At 43.5% G+C, this 23188-nt stretch overlaps 1 protein-coding gene across 3 annotated transcripts in view; it reads left to right on the plus strand.

Annotated features, from left to right (window-relative positions):
* The window catches only part of kaznb (kazrin, periplakin interacting protein b), a 90350-nt gene that overhangs the window by 60026 nt on the left and 7136 nt on the right, over positions 1–23188 (plus strand). For 2 of the 3 annotated variants that reach the window (XM_071895210.2, XM_078283786.1), the window contains exons 4-9: positions 5349–5456; positions 19365–19556; positions 21095–21231; positions 21528–21698; positions 22654–22834; positions 23047–23180. In XM_071895210.2, coding sequence (XP_071751311.2) covers positions 5349–5456; positions 19365–19556; positions 21095–21231; positions 21528–21698; positions 22654–22834; positions 23047–23180 — 923 coding nt within the window. Of the gene's footprint in view, positions 1–5348; positions 5457–9068; positions 9350–19364; positions 19557–21094; positions 21232–21527; positions 21699–22653; positions 22835–23046; positions 23181–23188 lie in introns of those variants that run through there. The other variant, XM_078283787.1, reaches the window with a different exon arrangement.

Consider the following 23188-nt stretch of genomic DNA (forward strand, 5'->3'; position numbering starts at 1 on the left):
CCTGTGTCTGCTCACAGTGAATGCTGACAAAAACTACTTGCCTATATACAGCACACAAACCTCACCCATCAGTCCACGTCAGAGTAGAGTACAGCACAATACCATACTTTATGTCGCCCCATTCTCTTATGACAAAAATTCATCAATGTATAATGACATAGTTCTATAATGTGCTAGGGAATTTTACAGCGTAAGAATAATTTTCCATGGTTCGCCAATGACTCATAGGGTCCTTCACCTCACTACATGTTTCTTTTTCAACAACCTCAAGTTCTTCCCTCATTTGTCCTTTCACACAGACATCATTAGAGCGAGAGAAATGCAACAAACCCACAGACTGCTGGGCTGAGCAACACCAGCCGTAACATTGGTAACCCTGGACACTCATCTTCTTCAAGCAATTTCTCCTCATTCATGTAATGGATGTGTCCCTGAAGGGGCTTTTTTTTTTGCGCATGTTTCCTCCGGGCAGGCTGCTGTCGCTGCTCTTAACGGCAGCATACTGACAGCATCCAGAGGCTGTGGATCACAGCAGCCTTGGAGCAGCCTTTCAGAGCTAATGCTCTGTGAGCGCTGGAACTATTGATTCGCTGTGTCACCTGCGATTATAAACACAGATTAATAGACAGTAAGTTTTCAGCTCCAGGCAAGGCATAATGTTAGAAGAATGGCATTTTGCTGCAGTGTTTTGGCTGCATGTTTGGGTTGTATAATAGAGATGTGACAGGTCGACCTTCGATATATAGCACATAGTTTCAGTTTCAATCTGTCCCCGAGGAGAACTCTGTCTATTGCTTTTCTTATCGGGGTGAAGAGTGTGTTGAATACAAAGCAAACTTTTCCCCCAAATGTGTGCATGCTCCCATTAAATAATCATTTGACACATTTACAGCCACTGTTTATGAAGCCTTCAATTTGTCAAGCAAATTTCTTGTTTTACACAAGTCTTGTTTTATGCTTTTTTTTTTTTTTTTGGTACCATTTCCCACTTTCACATCATGCCCCATCACAAAGGCGATTTATTTTCAATTCATCATTGCCATCTGTGTCAAAGGCTGTTAATGATACCTATCAATGGGGCTAACTGCTGCATTTGAGAGTGCCATGTCAGCGTTCCCTGGGCCGGGATTTGGATGAGCTCCATGTGTCTGTGCCTGATAAAGTACTGTAGGGGGCCTGTGAGGGTAAGGGTCAGGGATGAGCAGTCTCCCTTTTAAAACATTTAAACACCAAATATCTCAACCAACCCAGTCCTATTGTCTTTTGTACCCAGGCAAGGTTTTCTGGCTCAGTCTGGTGCCAAAGGTTAGAAACTCAAAGGCATGGAATCATTTAGCGTTGTTAATTTATTCACTGAGAGGCATTGCTGTGAAATTCCATTTAGATAGTGTTTCATATTCTTCTCACATTATGCCGTGTCAATTTAAATGCATGAGAGGAAATAATAGAAATTTGAACACAATACTTACTGTCTTCCCAAAGGGGAAGAATTACTGAGTACCATTTTTCCACAGAAAAATGGTTAAATTCTTTTGGGGGGTTCACATTTTAGAATTATTACAAAGGCGTTTTACCCATAAAACATGAACTCTCCTTTGTCCTAGCTTTAGTTGTCCTTTAAAGATTAAATCCACAGTCCTAAGTTCTTTTGTTGTAATACTTTCTTGATTTTCTAAAACCCTAATCACTCTACTAACTCTACTACTAATCACTCTACTAAGTGCATAAAACAAGCAATTAACATAAAAAAAATCCCATCAGCATCTGTCACTGAGGGTTTGAGCTGCTGTATTTTAATTTACACCACAAGCCTCGATCAACACAAGAATGTTTTACTGTCCTCCAATAACATCGCTTGAAGGGCAAATTCAACAAGCAAGACCTTTTAGTGTTTGGTTAAATGTGGAAGACAGTGTTCACAGTCAGTAACCTTTATTTTTGGTGAAGTGCCCCTTTCACAATTTGGCCCGGTGAGAGCCTGAGTTAATTACAAGGTTCTGGGCAGTGGCCTTTGCTTTCGTATAATGACCACTCTGATAGCCAATCAGCATTCAAAGCTAGCCTGCACTTTTACTCAAAATGGATGACCTGAGAATTACAGCGTGTTTCCAATCATCATTAATTATTATAAGTGGTGCCTATCCGGGTTTGTCTAAGTCAGTCGGGATGATCCTGCACATGCAACCGCGTTATTGCGTTCAGCAGGAGGGCATTTCAGGGCAGCATGGCGATTGTCCGCTCCCTTTCCTGTGCGATGATTGATATAGGAGCGAATGTGTCTGCTACATGAGAGACTGAATGCCAATGTAATTAAGGGTTGGCTGAGGGGAGGCAAAGATGAACTATCTGCAGATCCACTGATAGTTGCTCCTCATTCTGCCACCACTCCAATTCCTACTGAGTGTCTGCCTCCTCTTTCCATGATGTGCTTTTAAGGTGACGTCCCATAGATGTCTCCGGTGTCCTTCAGTTGAGTATGCGAGCTGGAAAGGGACAGCAAGATTGTTCAGGACAAGAAATGTATTGATAGTCAAAAGGACAGCTTACGTAATAGCTGAATACTTTAGAGGTAATTTAAAAAAGATCTCTCAATGACCCACTTGCTGAAATCTGAAAGGTTTATTTCTGCCTTTTTTAAGAGACACAAAAGCATTTCAGATTGCTTGGGACACAAGTCGAGGTGGAGGTCTGAATAGCCTCTCTGTAGAGACGCACTTCCCACTCAACCTGGGGGTGTTTGTGCAGTCATATGCTATCAGCGAAATCTCATTAATATCTCATGGGTGTTTACCCTTGTGATGCTGTCAGGTCTGTGTTTTTCCCCCTGTTGCTTGCAAAGAAGTCCCTTATTAATTTCTGAAAGACTTATCATAAAGCTTTAATAATGAATGCCGTGCGATATGAACGTGCCAGAGAACAGGCGTAATGAAAATTTGCTCTTATCGCAATGGATTATTTCATTAATATGTTGTGTTCAGTAGAGGAAATAGGAACTGAGGGAGAGAGAAAGAGAGAGAGAGAGAGAGAGAGAGAGAGAGAGGTTGATGAGATAACTGTAGAAGCCAAATTTACAATACTGTAAATTGTTTTTGATGTGGTTGAGAGCACAGTCAATAGCCTGTTGCTGGTGCTCCTGTTGCGGCCACAAACCTGTGCTGGTCATTCAGGTTAGCGACAGTCCAGCACCGCTCCGGCTCATTATTTTCGTAACCTTTAACCTCTCACAGCGGCGGTTTGAGGTGGCTGATATACTGCTCATTCCCCAGGACATACCCATTCTCTCCACCGCGCATTCACATACCTTACAGCGCTGACACAGACACAATGACAGGGTGTTTTTCCCCTTGAAATACAATGGAACCTGGCTAATTAAAAACCCCTCGGGAATGGGAGGTCGTTTGGACCAGTGAAATGTTCAGACCACTGAAGCCCCAGTACTGGAGCGAAGCTTATTCATGGTATGAAACACACACACACACACACATACGCGCACACACACACACACACATACACACACACACACACAATCCAAAACACCCTGTAATAATCAATATAATTCACGGTTGTTAATTTTGCTCGTTTGGCAGACCTCTCAATTCAGATAAATAAGATTTGACTGCATTCCTAAACAACGGCTAAATTAATTTTCCAAACAGGGGAGTTGTTGTTCTGGCCTTCCATTTATGTATTAATTGACATGTTTATTTATAAGCACACGAAGAGCCAGCTCCTTCAGCTGAGTGCTGGAATAGATTCCCTGTGAATTTGTTCCATTGCCAGCAGCTTCAACCCCTCTCTCTCTCTCTCTCTCTCTCTCTCTCTCTCTCTCTCTCTCTCATTATTGTGTGTGCTAAGTAAGGCAGCCATGGAGCGGCCCAGCATGAGCCCGCCTGTGGGTATCCTGCTGTCCAATCTCCATTTTAAAGACCAAGGAAAGGTCAGCCGAGCAACACCTAAACAGTTATCGACAGGACAGGAGGAAGGAGGAGGGAAAAAGGGAGGGGAAGGTCAGTGATCTAGAGAAATACCATACGGTCGTGAAATTGAAACTGTCAAAACCTGCAGATTACGAGAGAAGTGTAAGAACATTGTTCAGCAAGAGTGGTGGTGCAGATGGGACTGCAATAATGGCCTATGGATAGATGCTTATTGCTGTACTCATTGCTGAGGGCTTCGGTGTAACTAGAAAAATGACAGGCCACTTTTTTTGTTTGCTTCCAATTAACGAGAACATGTTTTATTTAAATAAAAGAAATGGATTTTCATTGATGTTTCAACATATTCAGAAGGTGCTGTTGTGGCCCGTGACTGGAACGGGATCCAACATTTATCGCCTGAGAATAGCATATTTCCACATATTCCATATTTGCAGACTTTGCTGTTAGTGAGAAGATTTCAGATCAATCCAGGGGGACTGGAAGCCCACTTCAGAAGACATTATTTCAGTTTTTATGATGCGGTGTCTGCTCCACAAAATGACTCCCTGGCACAACGGGGATATTGCTGCCGCCACTCATCATTATTATTATTTTTTTTATAGCATTTCATGCCGTACACAGTGAATTAAAACCTTGGGGAAAGGAAGTGGAGGGAAAGGAGTGGACAGGGAAAGTTAGATGATTATGAAGAGAGCTAGCTGCTGCCTTACCCTGTTCTCGTCTTGGACTTAATGAAACACAACTTTCTAAGAGAAGAGAGAGAAAATGATGAGCAAGGAGTAGATGAGCCTTAGCCAGTGGAGCTCATCACACACAGAGGACCTTGATCAGTGTCATTAGCTGAGTGTAGAGAGCGCAAAAACGGCTCAACAGAGTATTTGTATAATCACACAGACGGATGGATTCCATTTGAGGACTAGATAGCAGAGACAAGAGAAGGGACAAGGTGTGAAAAAAATGAAACAGAAACTGATGGAAAATAAGGGAGCAAAAGGGTAGCCTGGCGTTGTATGATAATTAAACAAGCATGCATAATTATCTACTAATACTGACTGTGTATTATTGCTTTGAACTGGCGAGGAGAACTGCAGTAAACTGTATGGGAGATTGATATTTGAGAGTGTCTGAAAGCATTTCAGGAGTGCGTATCGAATTGACATCATGTCAGAATGAATCATCTGATTTCACAAGCATGCCATTGCTACACACAAACACACACACAAAGACACACACACAAACTCAGCCATTAATCCATCTGTATGAGTCCTATTAGAGCGCTCTGGCTGTGTGAATACGAATAAGAAGTTTTCTCACGATGCGCAATGTTTTGATGAGAGACTAAACATCTGATTCATTTGACATTCTCCATGCAATTAAATTCATTCTCAGGTTTTTTTTCTCTCCCTGCAGATCCATCAGTGCATCACAGGCAGAAGTCAGTAGTGACGGACATGTGCTACCCAACAGAGATATCCAGCTTGATGGACTTTGGCACTCCAGACTCCTCGCTAGGCAAAGGTAGGGTGTTGCTCAAAAATACAAGGTGTTGCCTTGGTGACAGCAGGAAGTGTGCATGGTGATTTGTCCTGGCAGTTAAAAGACACAGAGCTGTCAGCTTGTCTGGGAGGTTAACGCTGGAGCAAAGGCCTGCACCGGTTAAGAGAGAGAGAACAATCAGATAACAGCTCTGGGTATTGCTCACTGCAGGCTTTGATTTATACAGGCCAAATAACATGTTCTCTCACCAGACACAGTGCGGACTGCTAGCATCTGACTATGTGACTCACATAGAAAACTTGACAGCAAGAGAGTGACTTCTTGTCAGAATAAAGCATTTTACTTTGCAAATGGCTTTAATCTGAATGGAGCTTTATTGGAGTTTATTTCACTGCATTTTATTGTATTGTGCGATTATTGCATTGTGACATGGCCCCTTATTTTCTCCAATCACTCTGTGCAATTTGAGAAATCAAGTCTTTTATAGAAAGGCCTGTGTGGCTCAGGATAATAGTCTCTCACTCTCCCATCTGTGGTAATCACACTGACCAACCTGTAATGATACTGCTCACCACAGAAGGTATCATCATAAACTCTGATATTGATCACATGGATATTGTTGCTTAATCTATAAGCCTTGTGGCCATTCCATTTTCTCATTGTAACGACTCTTATTATTCTCTATTATTCTCACACCAACATCAAGCCAGAAAGTCTCCCCCGCAATTGTAATTCTAATCTTTTCATCCAATCGAGCCCCTTGAAGCTGGCAGAGTGCAGTCAGTGGCTATTAGATGAGTCTCATGTCATTTCCATCAACCCCGGGCAGAGACAGTGGTGACCCGAGTCTCTCGTTCTCCTTCTTCTCCCAGCGTCCATCATTTTTTTTCAACTTCCCTCCTCCTCTTTTTCACCTCCTCTCCTCTCTCAAGGCCAGCTAATATTTTAATGCCGCTGTGTCCCGGCTCTCTATCAACACTCCCCAGCACTGATAATGCAGAGTGACAGGTCAACCGTGCACGGCTGAGAAAAGGGAGAGCAATACAGTAGAAAGAGGGTGGGGGATAGAAAAAGAGGGCTTTTAGGATTTCTTCTGGCTTGCATATGAGCAAAGCAAATCAATGACATAGTGATACAGTGAGTTAAGCCCCAGAATAAGGACAGGCGGGAGTGGAAAATTTCAGACTGAAGAACTGTCAGGATAAAAGCAGTGTCATGAATAAGATTCAACGTAGCTGTGAGGCAAGCTACAGCCTGACCTTGAAATTCGAAAGTGCTACATTTTGGTCAAAATTTTCTTATTCATATGATATAACTCTACAAACAAGTATTTAAATGTAGCTGGAACTAGACTGTCTAGAAATTATTTATCTAATTGGGTAGAAATAGCAAATTTAAAAGTTCTATTAGTTATGCTCTATGGGACGTGAGAACTGTAATCCTCAGTTTCTTAAACCCGCTTGAACAGTGATGGAACATTACAATTACAGACTCACAGTGGTCCGATGTCTAGCTGTGCCGAAAAACCGCAGTCAGTTGCAATAAAGGAGTAAACAGTAAACAGTAGCACAAGCACAATAATGTGTAGAATAAATATATTTGCTAGGCTATATGTATACATGTAGTAAGGAGGTAAGGTAATAAGGAAGTGGTTGTTGGATCCACTGCTGTACTACTGTGCTGCAATTTATTGTCTCAACTCTAATCAACCAGAGAGAATCAGACCGGCTGTAATCCTTGAGGTGTCAGTGAGTGATTGACAGATCCATTGCCTCATGTGACAAGTATCTGGTCCGAGCACATCTGATCTTTGGACAGAACTGAAACGTTGAGCATCAACCTCTGACAGGCAGACAGGCTTGGTGTGTGAACTGCTGTCATGTGAGTAATAGCAAGAGGTGTAACTCATCGCTCTCTCCTTATCACAAACACAGTATACACACTGTATACACATGCATGCGCGCGCGCACACACACACACACACACACATGCACACACAAATATTGTGCTACTTTCTCACGTTTTAGAATGCTAGTTATGTTACTAAAGTACTCATAAAGCAAAGATTCCAATCTAACGTTATATCCCAGTTGGCTCTACCTGCAGTAGTAATTCAGCTGCAGCCCTATCTCTTCTCCTCATATTACCTGTACCTGCCTTAGGGCTTCAGTGCTAAAGAGCCCAGTGAGACAGACTGGATCAGCCCAAACTTTATTTCCTCTGTGACTGTGTCCACACACATCCAAACCCCCATCTAACAGACACTGACAGCAGGACATGGAAGAAAAACAGTCCCTGGGAGGGTCAAAGACACCTCAGCCTAGGTTCATTTTAACATGCTCTGTACTTTAGTTACACTTTATTTGGATACTCCAACGTTGATACTCAAAAACATCGACAAAAAATAGATGTTCAACAAAGTGTCACTTGTTTATTTGTTGCATCTCCACAGACTATGTAACCCTAACCCTAACGCTAACCCTTGACCAGAAGACATACCCTAACCCAACCAGGAAACCCCATGCCTAAACCCAACCGCCAATCTCTAGAGGGAGACAACGTGCTCACATGATGGGTTCCACATTGACGGGGGCGTCTTAGTGACATGCGTCGGCCAGTGCCTTGCTGGTGACTCTCTATGAACTGCAAAGTCGTTGGATGATGCGGGGAGAGTCATGGGATAGCAATAAACAAACCCAACCCTAATCCTAACCCTATCCGTAGCCTATTTCTAACATTAACTCCAACTCTAAGATTAAACCTAGCCAAGACATTTAATATCTCTAGAATACTCACACAATTATGAGTATCACTTGAATCTCAGTAGACATTTTGTGACACATTATAGTCACTTGATAGGAAGCTGAGTATCAACATTAGACTATACAGTGACTGTACAGACTATAAAGTGTGACCACGTGCTCTTGTGTGCCTCAATGTGTAGAGTATGGTGCTGACACTGCCAGGGTTAGGGCTTTGCAGGCACTCATAGTACTATAAGGCACTTTGGATGAGAAACGTGGCATATTATGTTAGCCTGGCATCAATTCACTGCTGCGGCGATCTATTTTCACTGTCATTTGTTTCAAAGTTTACACGTGTAGCGTTCTTATTCAAAGTTTACATTCCTGCCTCCCTCTGCCAAAACACACAGGAAGCGAGTAATGTAAACTCACGGAGGCTACAAAGGCATTGTGGGCTCCGAGAGAGCACACAGCACACATACAGAAGGATGTATTGTTCTCTGTTTGAGCTGGAGAGGCGTGTGTGTGTGTGTGTGTGTGCTGTACAGTCTGTCCTCTGCTAGCTAGCTCTCTGCCATCAGGTGGAGTGAGAGTGCCGTTGCTGCGGCGGCTGCTCCAGTGACTCACCTGGCCTATTACCTGAGGCCAGAGGCATGCCTCGCCCCCCCGCCCCATGCATGTGAGGGAAAAGAGAGAGAGAGAGAGAGAAAGAGGGAGGGGTATACCGCTGAAGATACTAAACTCTTTGGAGTGAAGGGTGGAGGTGGGGGGAGTGAATAGGGGATGGTTGAATGTTGTCCAAGCTGCCGCTGGGTGTGTCGCAAAACAGGTACAGAGAAAGAGAGAGAGAGAAAGACAGGGGGAAGAGAGAGAGAGAGAGAGAGAGAGAGAGAGCAGGAAAGCAGGCTGACTGGCTCACACAGGAGAGTACTTCCTAGTAACCTGTCTGGGTGGAGCCATAGCGACCAGAGCTGGGAGCGGCTGGCTCACTAGGCTGCCTGTGTTGCATTGTGTGTGTTAGTTTGAATGGTGTGTGTATGTATGTATGTGTGTTGTCTGTTTTTTTTTTTCACCTGCTATGAGAACACACACCACGACTGACAGTGGAGCCGAGTGGAGCCTGTGCCGAGGAGGAGGACATGAGGTCCGAGAAGGAGGAGGGGAAGGCTGGTGAGTGAGAGACAGAGAGAGAGAGAGAGAGGGGGGGGGGGGGGGGGTGAAGGATGTTGTTTGTGTGTATTAGAGGAGCGGCGCAGGCCATAAAACTGGATTGAGTCGGTGGTGTGTGTGTGTGGATTCAGGTTCACGTGTGTGTCCATGTGTTTGATCACTCGCATTGATTCTATGAGGGGAATTTCAATGACACAACCAAACCCCTTAATTTCTGAAACTCCCATCTAGTAATATAGAGATAAATACGTTTACAACAGTACATAGCGACCTTATTGAAGGGTTATTTTGCATGTCATTTTCTGTCATTTTTTTGGTCACTTTTTCACATGGCATTACTGCTTTGTTTACATCTATTCTATAGACCAGTGTTATTTATTGAAGATGAGAACTGAATGCTGACCTAAATATGACATGTTCATATGGATAATATGCTAATCTGTTAATCTCCTATAAGCACTGTACTGGAGTGGTATTTGGTTAGATATTATGCTGTATTACAGCATTTAGTAGCTCAGTAGACTATAGCATCCATAATCTGTGAGGGAGCAGGACTGACAATATCTACATTGGCTCCTGTCCTTGGATTAATGTAGGAACCAGACATGTTGTCCAGCAAGTGATTATGTGTTAGTTGATTGAAGATACAGTATATTTGGAGAAGCCATAGCTATTTGAATTCTATTCAAACTCCTTGGCAGAGCGTCTGTCCTTGAGACACAATATTTATTATTTGCTTAGATGTCATGCATTGGTTTTTGATGTCAGTGTTTCTGAACATAACAAGAAAAGTTGCACAAGCTTATTTAGTTTTGATGTATCACTGTTTATATGTGTGTATTCAGTGTGTGTGTGTGAGCATGTGTGTGTGTGTGTGTGTGTCCTGGTGGTATTTGAGGGGATCAGGCTGAGTTTGATCCCGCTATGTTTTGCGTGACTCCTACTGCTGCTGATCTAGTCCACACCCAGAGGTTGCCTCTCCGAATTGCAGAAGATAATGAGTTTGACCGAGCGCACTGCTGCAGACAGATGGCACCATCAGAGTTGGCGTCACACTCACACTCACAGTTCCATAGTGCCATGCTCAACAGGCCCAGTCCTTCACCAAGACCACTAGAGACAAAATGTGGCACACCTCCATGGAGAGGAGAGCTTTGTTCAGCATCAAGGTTTTCCTCTATTGTCTCTATTCATTCATTGTCTGTGCTGTATCCTGTAGCTACTCAGAGCTTGGATATCCTAATCAAGAACCACTATTACTTCCATCTTCTGCACAGGCATAACATTGAATAATACTGGGCGTAGAAACAGTATTTATTGCCATCATTACAATAGAAAATGTTGATTTAAACAACTTATTACACCTTTTAAAGTGTCATACACAAGCGTGGGCAGCAGCACAGCGCCAGCTGCAGAACAGGCGCCGCTGGAACTTGTGGGATTGAACTGCCTTGCCCAAGGACATGAAGGAGGTTGTGTAGCATATCAGTCATGTGGAATTCCAGTTCTCTACAGACTAGATCCTGGTGTGTCACTGACAGATGTTTTTGAGGATTGAGGATCGTGGACAGTAGGCCCTATGGCATTTTGTTCAGCACTGGCTAATAAACTTCATGTATAAGCAATAAATCAAGCACTAAATCAGGCCCATGCACAGTGAGCGATATCAGTGTGTTTGGCAGTGATAGTGAGGGTATGTTTTCAAATTGCACCTCTAAATAGCCTGGTCCAAGTTCTCAGCACTCTTCCAGTGGCACATCCCTGGCAGCGAGCCTAATCTGCACATAATAAACGTGTGAATCAATTACAGCTATCTACACTTGGCATCCTTGTGCTGACCCCAGTTGTAATGTAAACCCACAGACAATTAATTAATGGAAGCTGTTCCCCATAGATACTGTATACACTCACAGATATACATGTGCACGCACTCTCTCACACACACACACACAGACAGGCGTGCACGCTCACAGACACATAAATGCACAAAAAACACACACATGCGCACAAACAATATGTAAGACTTTGAGTTAATGCTTGCTGAATCTATTCTAATCTATTCTAGTGACCCAGCATTAGAGTAAAGTTCATCCAGATTAGCATGTCATTTCTATTGACTTACAGTGTGTTAAGTCAAATGTATGGAGTAAAATCATAGTAAAAATGATTAACATTTATATTAGCATGTACCTCTTGTACCAAACCACTTTCTGCTGTGGTGAGTTACTATTAAGTGGAGGATACTCTGGTCAGGTAAGGTTGAGAGCCAGCACCATGCATTATTTATGCCCATATATATTATAGAAAGGCACTGTAATACCCTGAGTGGGAAATGGACCTGACCCTTACATGTGGGGGCTTTTCAGGATTCAGAGTCTACGGGGAGTCTGAGTGTATCGACGCATCAGGAATAAGGTGTTTGCTCTGGGTGCGTTCTGTCTCCTGGTAGAAAGACCAACGCTCATCATTGCTCGTACTCCTATTTGTAGCTTAAGCATGTCAAATCTGTCTTTATCCAGCCCACACTGGTCTGTACGGCCCACGCTCCATTCCCGCACACGTTCTTCCTGTGCCTATAGTACAAATTAACAATAAAGCCGCTAAATATAGTTCTGCCAATGATTTAAAAGAGAGTCCCTAATCGCTGCAGCCTACCTCTCCCACCCACCTCTCCTCCCCACAATCTGAGACTCAGCAGCTCTGACAGAATGAATGTGTTTGCTATTTGTGAAGCCTCTCTCTCTCCTTCTTTACTCTCTCTCTCTCCCTCTCTCTCTCTCTCTCTCTCTCTCTCTCTCTTTCTGTGGGGCTTCCATTTCATTTCATATTGATTTGATGTTACCCTTTTTTATAAATCCTTATATTTGGGACATCCTTTTGTCTTGAGATGTAAACAGATTGCTCTTATATCTTCCAAGAGATTACAGAATGTTCCTTTAGAGGTGGCTCTGAACAGCCTTTTTTTTTTTTTCATATAAGAAGACCTCTCAGTTTCAAGTGGTTTGGCGAGAGTTATCTCTTTTCTTTTTGCTAACTTAGGTGATTCTGCATTTTTTAAAAAGGATGAAGCGAGAGAAGAATTGAATGAATATGCTAAGTAGATATATGGGTATTGCATTGAAATAGATGGGCCGTGGTGACTAGTGCAATCCATACTATATTAAAATAAATGTATTCTGTCCTGTGCAGTGTAATTCTCCTCAGATAGGCTGAGGGTGTCGTACGAGGAAGCACTCTAAAGCTAACACAGATTATTAATACGATGGGGCTTATCGCACGCCTAATAATACCTAACTCGCAAGTTCATTCTAATTCATCCAGCCTCTATTTTCCTGCCTGTCAAAGCTACTGTATACCTGCGTGATGAGTTTGATCAAGAGCCGAAGCAGATTGCTGTCATCTCCCAAGGCAATCTCAACTGATCTTCTTTATACTGTAATTAGTGGAGGCCAGAGCTCAGCAGACATATGCTCCTCTCATAGTACAGTGCAGATTTAGCCAGCTGTGAGCATGTGCACACACGCACACGCGTACACACACACACACACACACACAAAGGCCTTCCAGATATAGCCATCCACCAGCAGCAGGAGCCTGGTGTTGCCCTGAGACAGAGGAGGTGGAGAAACATGGAGTCACAGCTGCTGTGGAGGCTGAGCCGCGGTGGAAGATGAAGCAAATTTATTGATAATGATCACCAGCCTGTAAAAGTTTGTTGCAAGCACCCAGGCAACTTCATGAAATCCTATAATGAAGACAGAATGAATGGATCAATATAAGAAAACAGTGGGGATATATGAATATGTGCTCATGATGATTCTGACGTTATTGTTAGACTAAATTACAAATGTGATGCCAAAGTTGCTATTTGCCTTCTACAGTTTATGTTCCATACTGTACAGTATTGTACATGCGGCTTTGGAGTGAAAAGGAGTGGTTCTTTGTCTCTGAGTCATCCATTCAAATTGTTGTTTGTTTGCCTGTAGATGCAATAAACAATAATGTTAACCTTGTTGGGTATTATCCCTTAATTAGTGGATACCCCTCCAGCCAATCAGGCCAAAGTGTGAATATAGTAGACATAGACATAATGTTGCAGAGAAATCGAATATGCATTAAATAGAATTAGTAATGTTGATTAGCCATGCAGACTGTTCTTGGTCCTTGGACCCTCTGCTGCATATGGCCATAAGACCAAGATGCCATTTTTGATTGAAATCCACATTAACTATGATAGGGATCAGCTACTGTGGGTTGCTGTCAACATAAGTCTAGTCTAGTTTATTTGTATATGGCCCTTAATCACAGTTACAGTGATAGTGAGCGTTAGTTTGTCTCTTTTTTGCTGTTGTTTTACTGTCGTTTGTCCCGTAATCATATTTTGCTGGGAAATCAAGGTTTCACTGCACAGGAGTCAACAATAGAAAAGGCTTACTTTAGTGTAGTGTCTCAGTAGTTATGCCTTTGACTGTGTATGTTTTGCATATTTTTCTCATGATGGCTTGATGGCTTGTAGAGCTGGAATTTCATGGAAAACAGAGAAAATACAGAATGTGCATTGCCCTTCTCATTCTGCAGATAGTATGGGATTCCTGGCAGACACAGACAACAAATCAGTGTGTTCTGGAGGAAAGTAGTGACTGAGGTTTGAAAGTCAGGCGTTACTGTGTCACGGAGGTCAGCATAACCAGGAGCTAATTTGGTCCAGTGGCCACCATATCATTTGGCTGACAAGTCGTTACAGAAACATCCCTTGCATCCCCTCAGGGAGACTGACAGTTTAAGTCAACATAATCACCTGCAATGCAGCTACCTAGCAGAGAAACAGCCTTAATGTTTCTCGTTCCACAGGACAGCCTCTGAGCAGGAGGCAGAGTTTTTGATGTTTTTATTGTTTCGCTCTTTGTATAGCTTATCAAAAAGAAAAGCTTATGAAAGGAATGTAGAAGAGGCCTGTGATTAAGCATTTTAATGATGTTCCAGGTTGTGTTTCTGCTCATATCAGTGAGTCACATAGAAGCTTTTGTTATTTTGCTATTTTTTTTAACCCTTTCCTCGTCCCTAGTGTACATTTGTCATATTAAATATATATATATATATATATATTTTTTTTTTGTTTAAAGAAAACTTTGAAATAGGTTTCCTGATATTTCGTAATTTGAATATTTGCCGCATAGTGATTTGTGTGAGAAATGCACCATGAAATGATATAGTTGCTTTGCTGTCCTGTTGTACTATAGCTACACTACCTGCAATGCTACAGCAGAAAATTTCTCAGCACATTCCATAGAAAGTCATTACTGCTTTCATCCCATACCTCCAATTCCCCTGAACACCCCACCCCCCCCACCCCCTCCACCCCCCTTTCACCCAATAGATAGCATATAATGGCTGTACACCAACACCACAAGAGCCACCAGGGAAGAACAGAACAATGAGTGAAAGTACTGCAGGAGAGACTGGACCATGGAAGGAACCAAAACACCTCTATGCTCTATTTCCAGATTTTTGTGGCAACTGACAATTCAATCCAAAGATTGTGAGATTTTAAAACATACTGAGAGATTACGATAGCATTCCCCACTAATGCTCTTGTCCAGAAAAAACATCCCTCCCTGTTCTGCCATCTATATACTGTACAGGACACACAATACGCTTTAATGAAAGCCCATGGAGGATCAATGCACTTACAGGGCGAGGCTTTGTGCAATGTTGTCTTCTGAGTCTTTTTCACTCAGCAACAGGCTGGGATTGACTTGAAAGCCTGTAGTTGTCACAGTTGTAGCGTAGCTGGCCAGCATATTTGTGCCATAGAAACTAAAGCCATTCAACCAGACTGAGCAGCCCTCCCATACAACCCTGGCCTGTCTGTCAAACAGCCACCGAAGCCCCTGCAGTGTACTGTATGTAAATGGGTATGTTAAATAGTCATTTACAAGGTCAGTACTGCTGAAAGGTACACCGTTTGGGCTGCAAGAATAATGGGAATGGTTAGAAAATGGACATGTAAAGAAATAATTCATGCACATATTTCAGGTAGGTGTATTTTCAAATGACCATGTTTTGCTTAATCTTTTGTTATAGCCTCTTTCTTTTCTCATTCTTGCTAATGTTCAGCCGCTAATTCACTGCAAATAAAACTGAGGAATATAATGTGTGCAATTTATAATGCTGAATACTGAAGAGAGAGAAGCAAATTACTATTATATTATAAAATTTTCATGCAATCCTCTGGTGTCCAACAAGACATACATTAATATGATTTGGTGGTCCTGCGTACATAAACAGGGGAGTTTCGCATCGAAAAGATATTGCTTTAAGAGTATATGCGCTATATGTCTGCATAGTAAAAATGTAAAATGTGTGACCTTGTTATCCCACTATCAGTTACCTGAGAGATTAGAGAAGGAGAGGTGGGCACCATCATCGCCTCCGGTAAAGTCTTGGACAGATACAGCTGAACAGAACCACTGTAAACTAAACTGAACTGAAGAGTCAGGCAGACTGAGGTGCCAAGATGACAGTCATGCACATCCTAACTCCACACGGCAGAACAGACAGCTGCTGTCAATGAAATGTCTGTCACCCCTCTAAAGGTCTCATATTATCGAGTTTTCATGATTTTGTTTTCAAATATACTGTTGCCCAGGATAAGAATAATGTTCTTCACGATGTTTTCCAAATAAATGTAGTTTCGTTAAAAGGGTATTTATTGAATTCATTTTAAGAATAAGTCCTCATAGGCAGAACCGTCACAATACTGGAGCCTGATTGGCCAACAGTACCAGCTCCCCTAACTCAATCAGGCAAACCTGCAGAGGGGAGGCTTTCAAGGGGGTTTGTCAGCTCAAATGCAGCAAAATTTCCTGATTGGCAGGATCTTAGCAGTTGTTTAGTGACGGGAGCCAATCAAGACCAAGTCCCGTTGTGATGTGTTGGCTGGTGTTAGTCTGAAACTGACTGTAGCAAAGGATGGATGCTTGAAAATGCAACAACTTTAAACTTTAACCCCTCAAGCAAAATATAAATTTCAACAATGTCTGCATTAAACATCTTCCATCATATATAAACGAGTTCAGGCCTTTTGCCCCCAACCGCAACATTTCCAGCCCCCGCCTCACCTTCCCAGGCAGAAAACTGTGCCTCTGCTTTCTCCCCGGGCTAATCATGAGGCAACAGCCACTGCGCTACCCTGCTCAATTCTGTGTGTGTGTGTGTGCATGCTGGCTTGTGACAGCTTTGATATGTCAGGGAGGGGACGGGGAGTGATGGCCTGGTCCTGGCAAGCAGCTTTGATGGACACTCTAATGGGAGGCTTGGATGAGAAGTTAATTGAATGGGCCACTGCTGAGTAGGGAGAAGAGCGGGCGTCTCTTCTTCTGTGGGTGGAATCTAATGGCTCGGCCAGGCTCGCTGCGCAGACACTCAGGGGTCACAGCTGAGAGAGGCAAGATGATAGCGGCGCATGCACCGGTGTGTACGGTATATATGACTCCTGGCAATTTAGATAGCTTTTTAGATGGCATGTAGCACTGTATGCGAGGGTGAATTATCTATAGGTGGACGGTTTGTCCCTGCCAAATGCCCTGCGCGTGGCTTTGACTCCAGTCAGCGTGCAGTGCAGCAGCTTTTCTCTCAGTGTCTCTGCATATGTGCTTATTCACACTGAAATGCCCACATATCTGGGGAAAAGAGAAGATTGGAAGATTCTAGCAGGTTTTCCTTCCCTTGATATCAACCCAGCTTTGAGCCAGGAAACCTGAAAGAGGGGCAATTATTCTGAAAAAGAGCTAATAGCGTGTGAGTGAGTTTGTCTGTGTGTATGTGTATGGGGGGGGGGGGTTATGTTGGGAATAGAGATCAATGAGAAATTGAGGGTATTATATTATTGATTGCTTCTCTGTAAATCACCCTCAGTTCTCACTACATCTAAAGACGGTCCGGATGACAGTCTCTTTTTCGCTCGTTTCTCAGCTGTTTGTAGTGAACATTCAGAAATACACTATTTTTAAATTGACGAAAAGTATGAATAAATATGACATTAACGGCAATGTACAGACGTGTATTGATCTTTCAAATATTCAGGGATCCTAAGTAGAAAGAAACATGAAAAAAGAGAGGAAGGTGCAAATCACCTCGTTTGAGAAGAGCATTAGCACATTCTCTGCAAAACAGAGCTGCTGTTCACGCTACGTTGATAGCTAATGACAACAGGAGATCAAACCTCACATCACAGCAAGTGCAACTGATAATTTGATCAGCCTATTTAGAGCTGAAGATTATGCTACGCACACAAAGCACCTCAAAATGCACACTTCTGTCCAGCGCCATAAAAAGCTGCAGCTGGGCTCACTGCGACAAATATAAGAGAGCCTGTAGGTAAACAGATGAATAAGCGGATTTAGGCTGCAAGAAGGCCGTGAAAGATTGCTCTCTCAGGGAAACAAACTCTTTTTGTCACTTGCAATACAGAGCTGCCCGGTGTGTTTCCATAGTCCTGAGTCGACAGAGACCGATGGACTGTCCCTTCCTCTCTTATCGGCACTGCTGCAGCCCCGCACAGTCTGGCTGCAGGCCTGGAGAGACCCTCTCTCTCTCTCTCTCTCTCTCTCTCTCTCTCTCTCTCTCACTCTCTCACTCTCACACACACACATTCTCACATACACACTTGCACCTGCTCTTGAATGCACACTTGCACTTGTTTCACATGAACTCTTGCACACATCTGCATACAATTATGGGCACACACCACTTTTTTTTTACTTGTTTTTCATACACACACACACACACACACACACACTATACAAGAGCATCCCGATAGAAGAGTTACTTATCTGAAGTATTGGCTACAGATATACCTGACATCATTGCCAGTCTTTAGTTACTATTGCTAAGTTGCTTGTGTGTTTTTTGCTGTGTTCTCCTAGCTTGTATGATACTCAGGTGTCATAAAGGTTTTTTTTACCTTTTAACTACAGATTTTAATATCAGGGATTGCAGGTTGTACAGTATTGTTGCCTGTTTTGGCTTCTAAAAAGTGTGCAGTTTTCTGTAACAAACCATGATGGATCCATAGTAACCTTTTGTGTGCAATATAAATCATGACAGATCGTTCCTCTGTTGCTGGTATGAATTGCCCTCATTGGACTAAAATACAAGTTGTGAATGAACTCGTCTAATGCAGTGTTTGGCAGATAATGCAAGTCTTTTGTTTCCATCTCTTCTACCCTCTGCCTTGGCGAATGTGTCCAATAATTGCCGTTCACTAGTTCTCTCTTAGTTTCGCCTTGTCGTTTCCTTAGTTTCCTGCTCCTGTTTATCTGCCTGTTTTCCCCGAGGGTTGGGAGGCGTTCCGCAGTGGATGGAAAACACAGCGCTGAAGAACAAGCTTGTGTGGCTGATATTTTATTAAATCTTATCAAACTGCTGTCTCTCACTTACCCTGTATCCCTGCCAGTTTCAGTCCTGTGTCTGTCACTCCCCATTTATCTCTATCTCTGAAACCCCCGTGGCCACAGCTGAGAGGGAGCTGTGTCAGTGTGTGTGTGTGTGTGTGTGTGTGAGAGAGAGAGAGAGTGTGTGTGCCTGCGTCTTGGGAAAAAAAAGGTGTTGATTTGAGACTAATTGTTATCATATGCTTCACAATCGCACCCTCCCTCTCTGATTCCTGCCAGTTTTTCTCACACTGTTTAACACCCCTTCCCCCCTTTCCTGCTGCCTGTCCTCTCTACTCTCTTCTTTACCTCCTTCCTGTCTTTCTTTTGTCTTTTTTCTCTTTCCTTTGACTTCCCACCCTTTCCCTTTTTTCTGATTTCCCACTCTCCCTCGGTCTCCCTCCTTCTCTTTCCTCATTCTTCTCGTTCTCTCTCCGCTCCTTATCTATCTCTCTTCTGATTTCCTATTCTCCGTCAATCCCCCACTCTCAGCTTCCTCATTCCTCTTTTGCATTCTCCACGTTCCTAATCTCCTAATCTCTCTCTCTCTCTCTCTCTCTCTCTCTCTCTCTCGCTCTCAGTGTTGCTGCGGGAGGAGGTGGCCCAGCTTCAAGAGGAGGTGCACCTGCTGAGGCAAATGAAGGACATGTTGAGTAAGGACCTGGAGGAGACCCAGGGTGGCTGCTCTGCCAATCTGCTCTCAGCCACTGAGCTCCGTGTGCAGCTGGGTGACAAGGAGCAGGAGCTGGACCGTGCCAAGGAGGCCTTACAAGGTCAGGACCCAACACAGACCCCTCATCCTCATTACCTAATCCACCAGAGTCCCTTCCTCCTGACAGTGGGCTTGCAAATACAGTTGTCCAAGCCTGTCGTTGGAAGTTTCACCCTGTCAAGTTACATCAAGCAAGAATATGTTGCAACCGTATGAAATCCACTTTCCTCAGTCAAAGGATTCATTCATTGAAAGTTGTGTCAATAATAAGATGTTATATACAGTATATATGCAGTGCCTTTTAAAATAGATGTTTGGCTTCATCTCTGACCACCAGATATAATTTGATTTTGTCTGGTATGTCCCATAGGTATGAAATGTGTCCGCACAAATGGCAACAGTGTATACTTTTCAATAGAGAGAGAAACCTGATCTTTTGTTTTTGCATCTTATTTTTGTCGTGGTCGGCACAGCAGGCAGAGATAAGTGTACATGTTTAGACAGTCATTATTCATTCTCAGAAATGGGTGTCATCCTTGATGAGCTGCCAAGTAGACTGCAGGTTCACTTCCATTTAATTTGAGATCCATAAATCATGACATACAAGCTTTGCTTTGAGATATGAATATGCTATTGATGTGGACTGGAAGGCCATGCTGATTATGTGGTATTGGATTGCCATCACACCATCGCCAAGTGTGGTTTCTTATATGAAAACAAATCCAAACCCAGTGTCCAACTCCAAAGTCACTGTCTGCAGAGGAATAGAGTAAAAAAGAGTCTGTCCAGCATCAAGGATGACTTCTTGCAATGGGAATAGTGGGGGCATGTGAAAAGGCAGTTGCAGATTTAATTTAGTTAAGCACTACCACTACTAGATGATCCTCATACACCCCCCCATCACATACACACACACACACAACACAAACACACAACACAAACACACACACACCTCTGTGTGGTTCTCTCCTCAGCTATGTGAGTTACAGGTGGTAGACAGCATGCTCATAAACTGTGTTGTGTAACTGTGGAAAAACAGGTTTGAATGTTGAGGGCTAAATGTTAAGAGGCTGAGCGTCGACATGGGGAATGCTTACTGAGCGTGTTTGTAGTTATGGAAAGTACAGGTTCTATAGTGCACAGAGTCTCAGGAGGGAATTGTTATTTTCACTTGTATTGAGGTCCACCAGTTGCATCATCTATGGCAACTTGTTTTTGTAAGCAAAAGAAGTTAAAATAAATCGGCACCTACCAGTCTTGGGTGAGATTAGCCAACACAATCTCCACACCCTAGCTGAAACAGCTCCATGTATGGATGAGTGACTGCCACTCTGCCACTTATGTTTTGAGATGATTATATCATTTTCTCTGGGTTGTTTCTTTTTTGGAAAAATACAAACTGCAGTTCCTCATTCACAGAAGACACAGTGTCACCTAGTGGCTGCCGGATGTAATTGCAAAGTCCAACCAAATCTCACATAAATATGAATTTTGTTGTTCTGACTGTTTATAAATAGAATTGGCTTTTCATTGCTCCTCAGTATATACATGTATGTGCAGCTAGGCATGTGTGTGAATGTGTGTGTCTGTGTGTTGCAGCCATGAAAGCAGACCGTAAGCGTCTAAAGGTGGAGAAGGCAGACTTGGTGAGTCAGATGCAGCAGCTCTACACCACACTCGAGAGCAGAGAAGAGCAGCTGCGAGATTTCATACGCAACTACGACCAGCACCGAAAGGTAACACCTACAGCCTTAGAGCCAACACTACTGCAACCATCTGTTATCACTGTGACAACACTAAAATAAGCTTTCTCACAGTCTCGTCACATGCCTAGCCCTTTCCTCCCCAGTCAAAATGAAAAGTTCTGAGAGAGATTATAACACAGAGAAAAAGCTGTGAGACGTTTCTTGAATTTTCACTCTGGAGCTCCATTGATCATTCGAAGTGCATTGCCCTCGCAAGGTTGGTGGGGATTAACAGAGACTGTGTGTGTGTGTGTGTGTGTGTGTGTGTGTGTGTGTGTGTTCTCCAGGAGAGTGAGGATGCAGTCAAGGCCCTGGCGAAGGAGAAGGACATGCTGGAGAGGGAGAAGTGGGACCTGAGGAGGCAGACCAAAGAAGCCACGGAGCAGGCCAACATCCTGCGTTCTCACATGGACATGAAGGAGAACAGGATCAAAGAACTGGAGGCTGAGCTCACCATGGTAAGTCACACCTTTGCCACATTACCTGGAGCGCAAACGGTGTCACTTAAACTCCAATTATCTGGCAATTGCGGTGTGTGTACATAAACACAAACAAGCTAGTAAGGGTTTTGCAATCATGTGCATGCGTGTATATAAACTCACACATACAAGCTCCTACGTCTCTCTCCCTCTCTCTCAAAGCATAAATTCTTTCTTCGGGCTGAAGGAGAATTCATGCATTTTTCTGTGTCGCTGTATCGGCCCCTCGGAGGTACAGTTGTCAGTCTGTGTGTCATTAATCTCTCTCCCTCCTCTGCAAGTCACAGCCACCCACAGATCCTCACATCAAGCTGCATCACAGATAAGATTTCTTGGCACATCAGCGCCAGCGCAGTATCTCTGTCAAACAACACAGCCAGAGACTAACATACTATTCTATTCTTTTCTATTCTATTCATGTGTGTGCTGGGACTAGACCGATATACTGCATCGGTTTACCTTCTATTAAATAACGGATATTGGCAAGTCATGGCGTCCACTGCCAATATGATGGAGGTTACTCCCTGACCACAGCTGCATAAAAACTGTAAAAACCTGCAATGAAAATTGTATTTTCTAGCTAGTAGCTGCTCACCCACCTAAAAGAAATGAAAAGAAATGGCGAGTTTTAGTGTCTCATGGTCTAAAAGAATGAAATTCTGGGTGAAACACAGAATAATGAAAATGTAATTTTTTTTTACTAAAATTGTCAAATTTAAAGATATTGAATATCGGCACAAAACACCTATTGAATTCAGTCTAAAAATATCGGTATCAGCCTTCAAAAAGCCGGTCGAACCTTGTGTTGCATGCAGGCGCACACATGCACCCATGCGTGTGACTTTATGTGTCCATGTCGACCTAAGTGTGTTTTAACTGTGTGTCTTAAAACTGCAGCTGTCTAATTTCTGCTGTGTGTGTGTGTGTATCCCAGGCGAAGCAGTCTCTGGCCACCCTGACGAAGGACGTACCGAAGCGCCACTCACTGGCCATGCCTTCAGAGCCGGTGGTGAACGGCAGTCAGGAGTGGGTGATGCAGGCCGACCTGCCCCTCACCGCAGCCATCCGTCAGAGCCAACAGACGCTCTACCACGGACACACGACAGACAGACAGGGTAGGCTCACTCAGCCGCTCTCACTCTCCAGCTCCATCTCTGTCTTGCTTGGTGTCGCTCTCTCTGTCTGCTTTTACAGACACACGCTCAACATACTAACACAGGGTTTCCTAGTGGTTTCTGACACTCACTGAGGGAATCTTTTCAATGTGTGTGCGCGTACGTGTGTGTGTGTCTGTGTGTGTGCATGTGTGTTCGTGTGCCGCCTCCAGCTGTGGTCAGGATCAGCCCCTGCCACTCTCGCCAGCCCTCTGTCATCTCTGATGCCTCGGCGGCCGACGGGGACCGCTCGTCCACGCCCAGTGACATCAACTCCCCTCGCCACCGGACCCACTCCCTCTGCAATGTAAGAGC

Source organism: Centroberyx gerrardi, chromosome 5 (assembly GCF_048128805.1).
Source record: "Centroberyx gerrardi isolate f3 chromosome 5, fCenGer3.hap1.cur.20231027, whole genome shotgun sequence".
Taxonomy (NCBI): Eukaryota; Metazoa; Chordata; class Actinopteri; order Beryciformes; family Berycidae; genus Centroberyx; species Centroberyx gerrardi.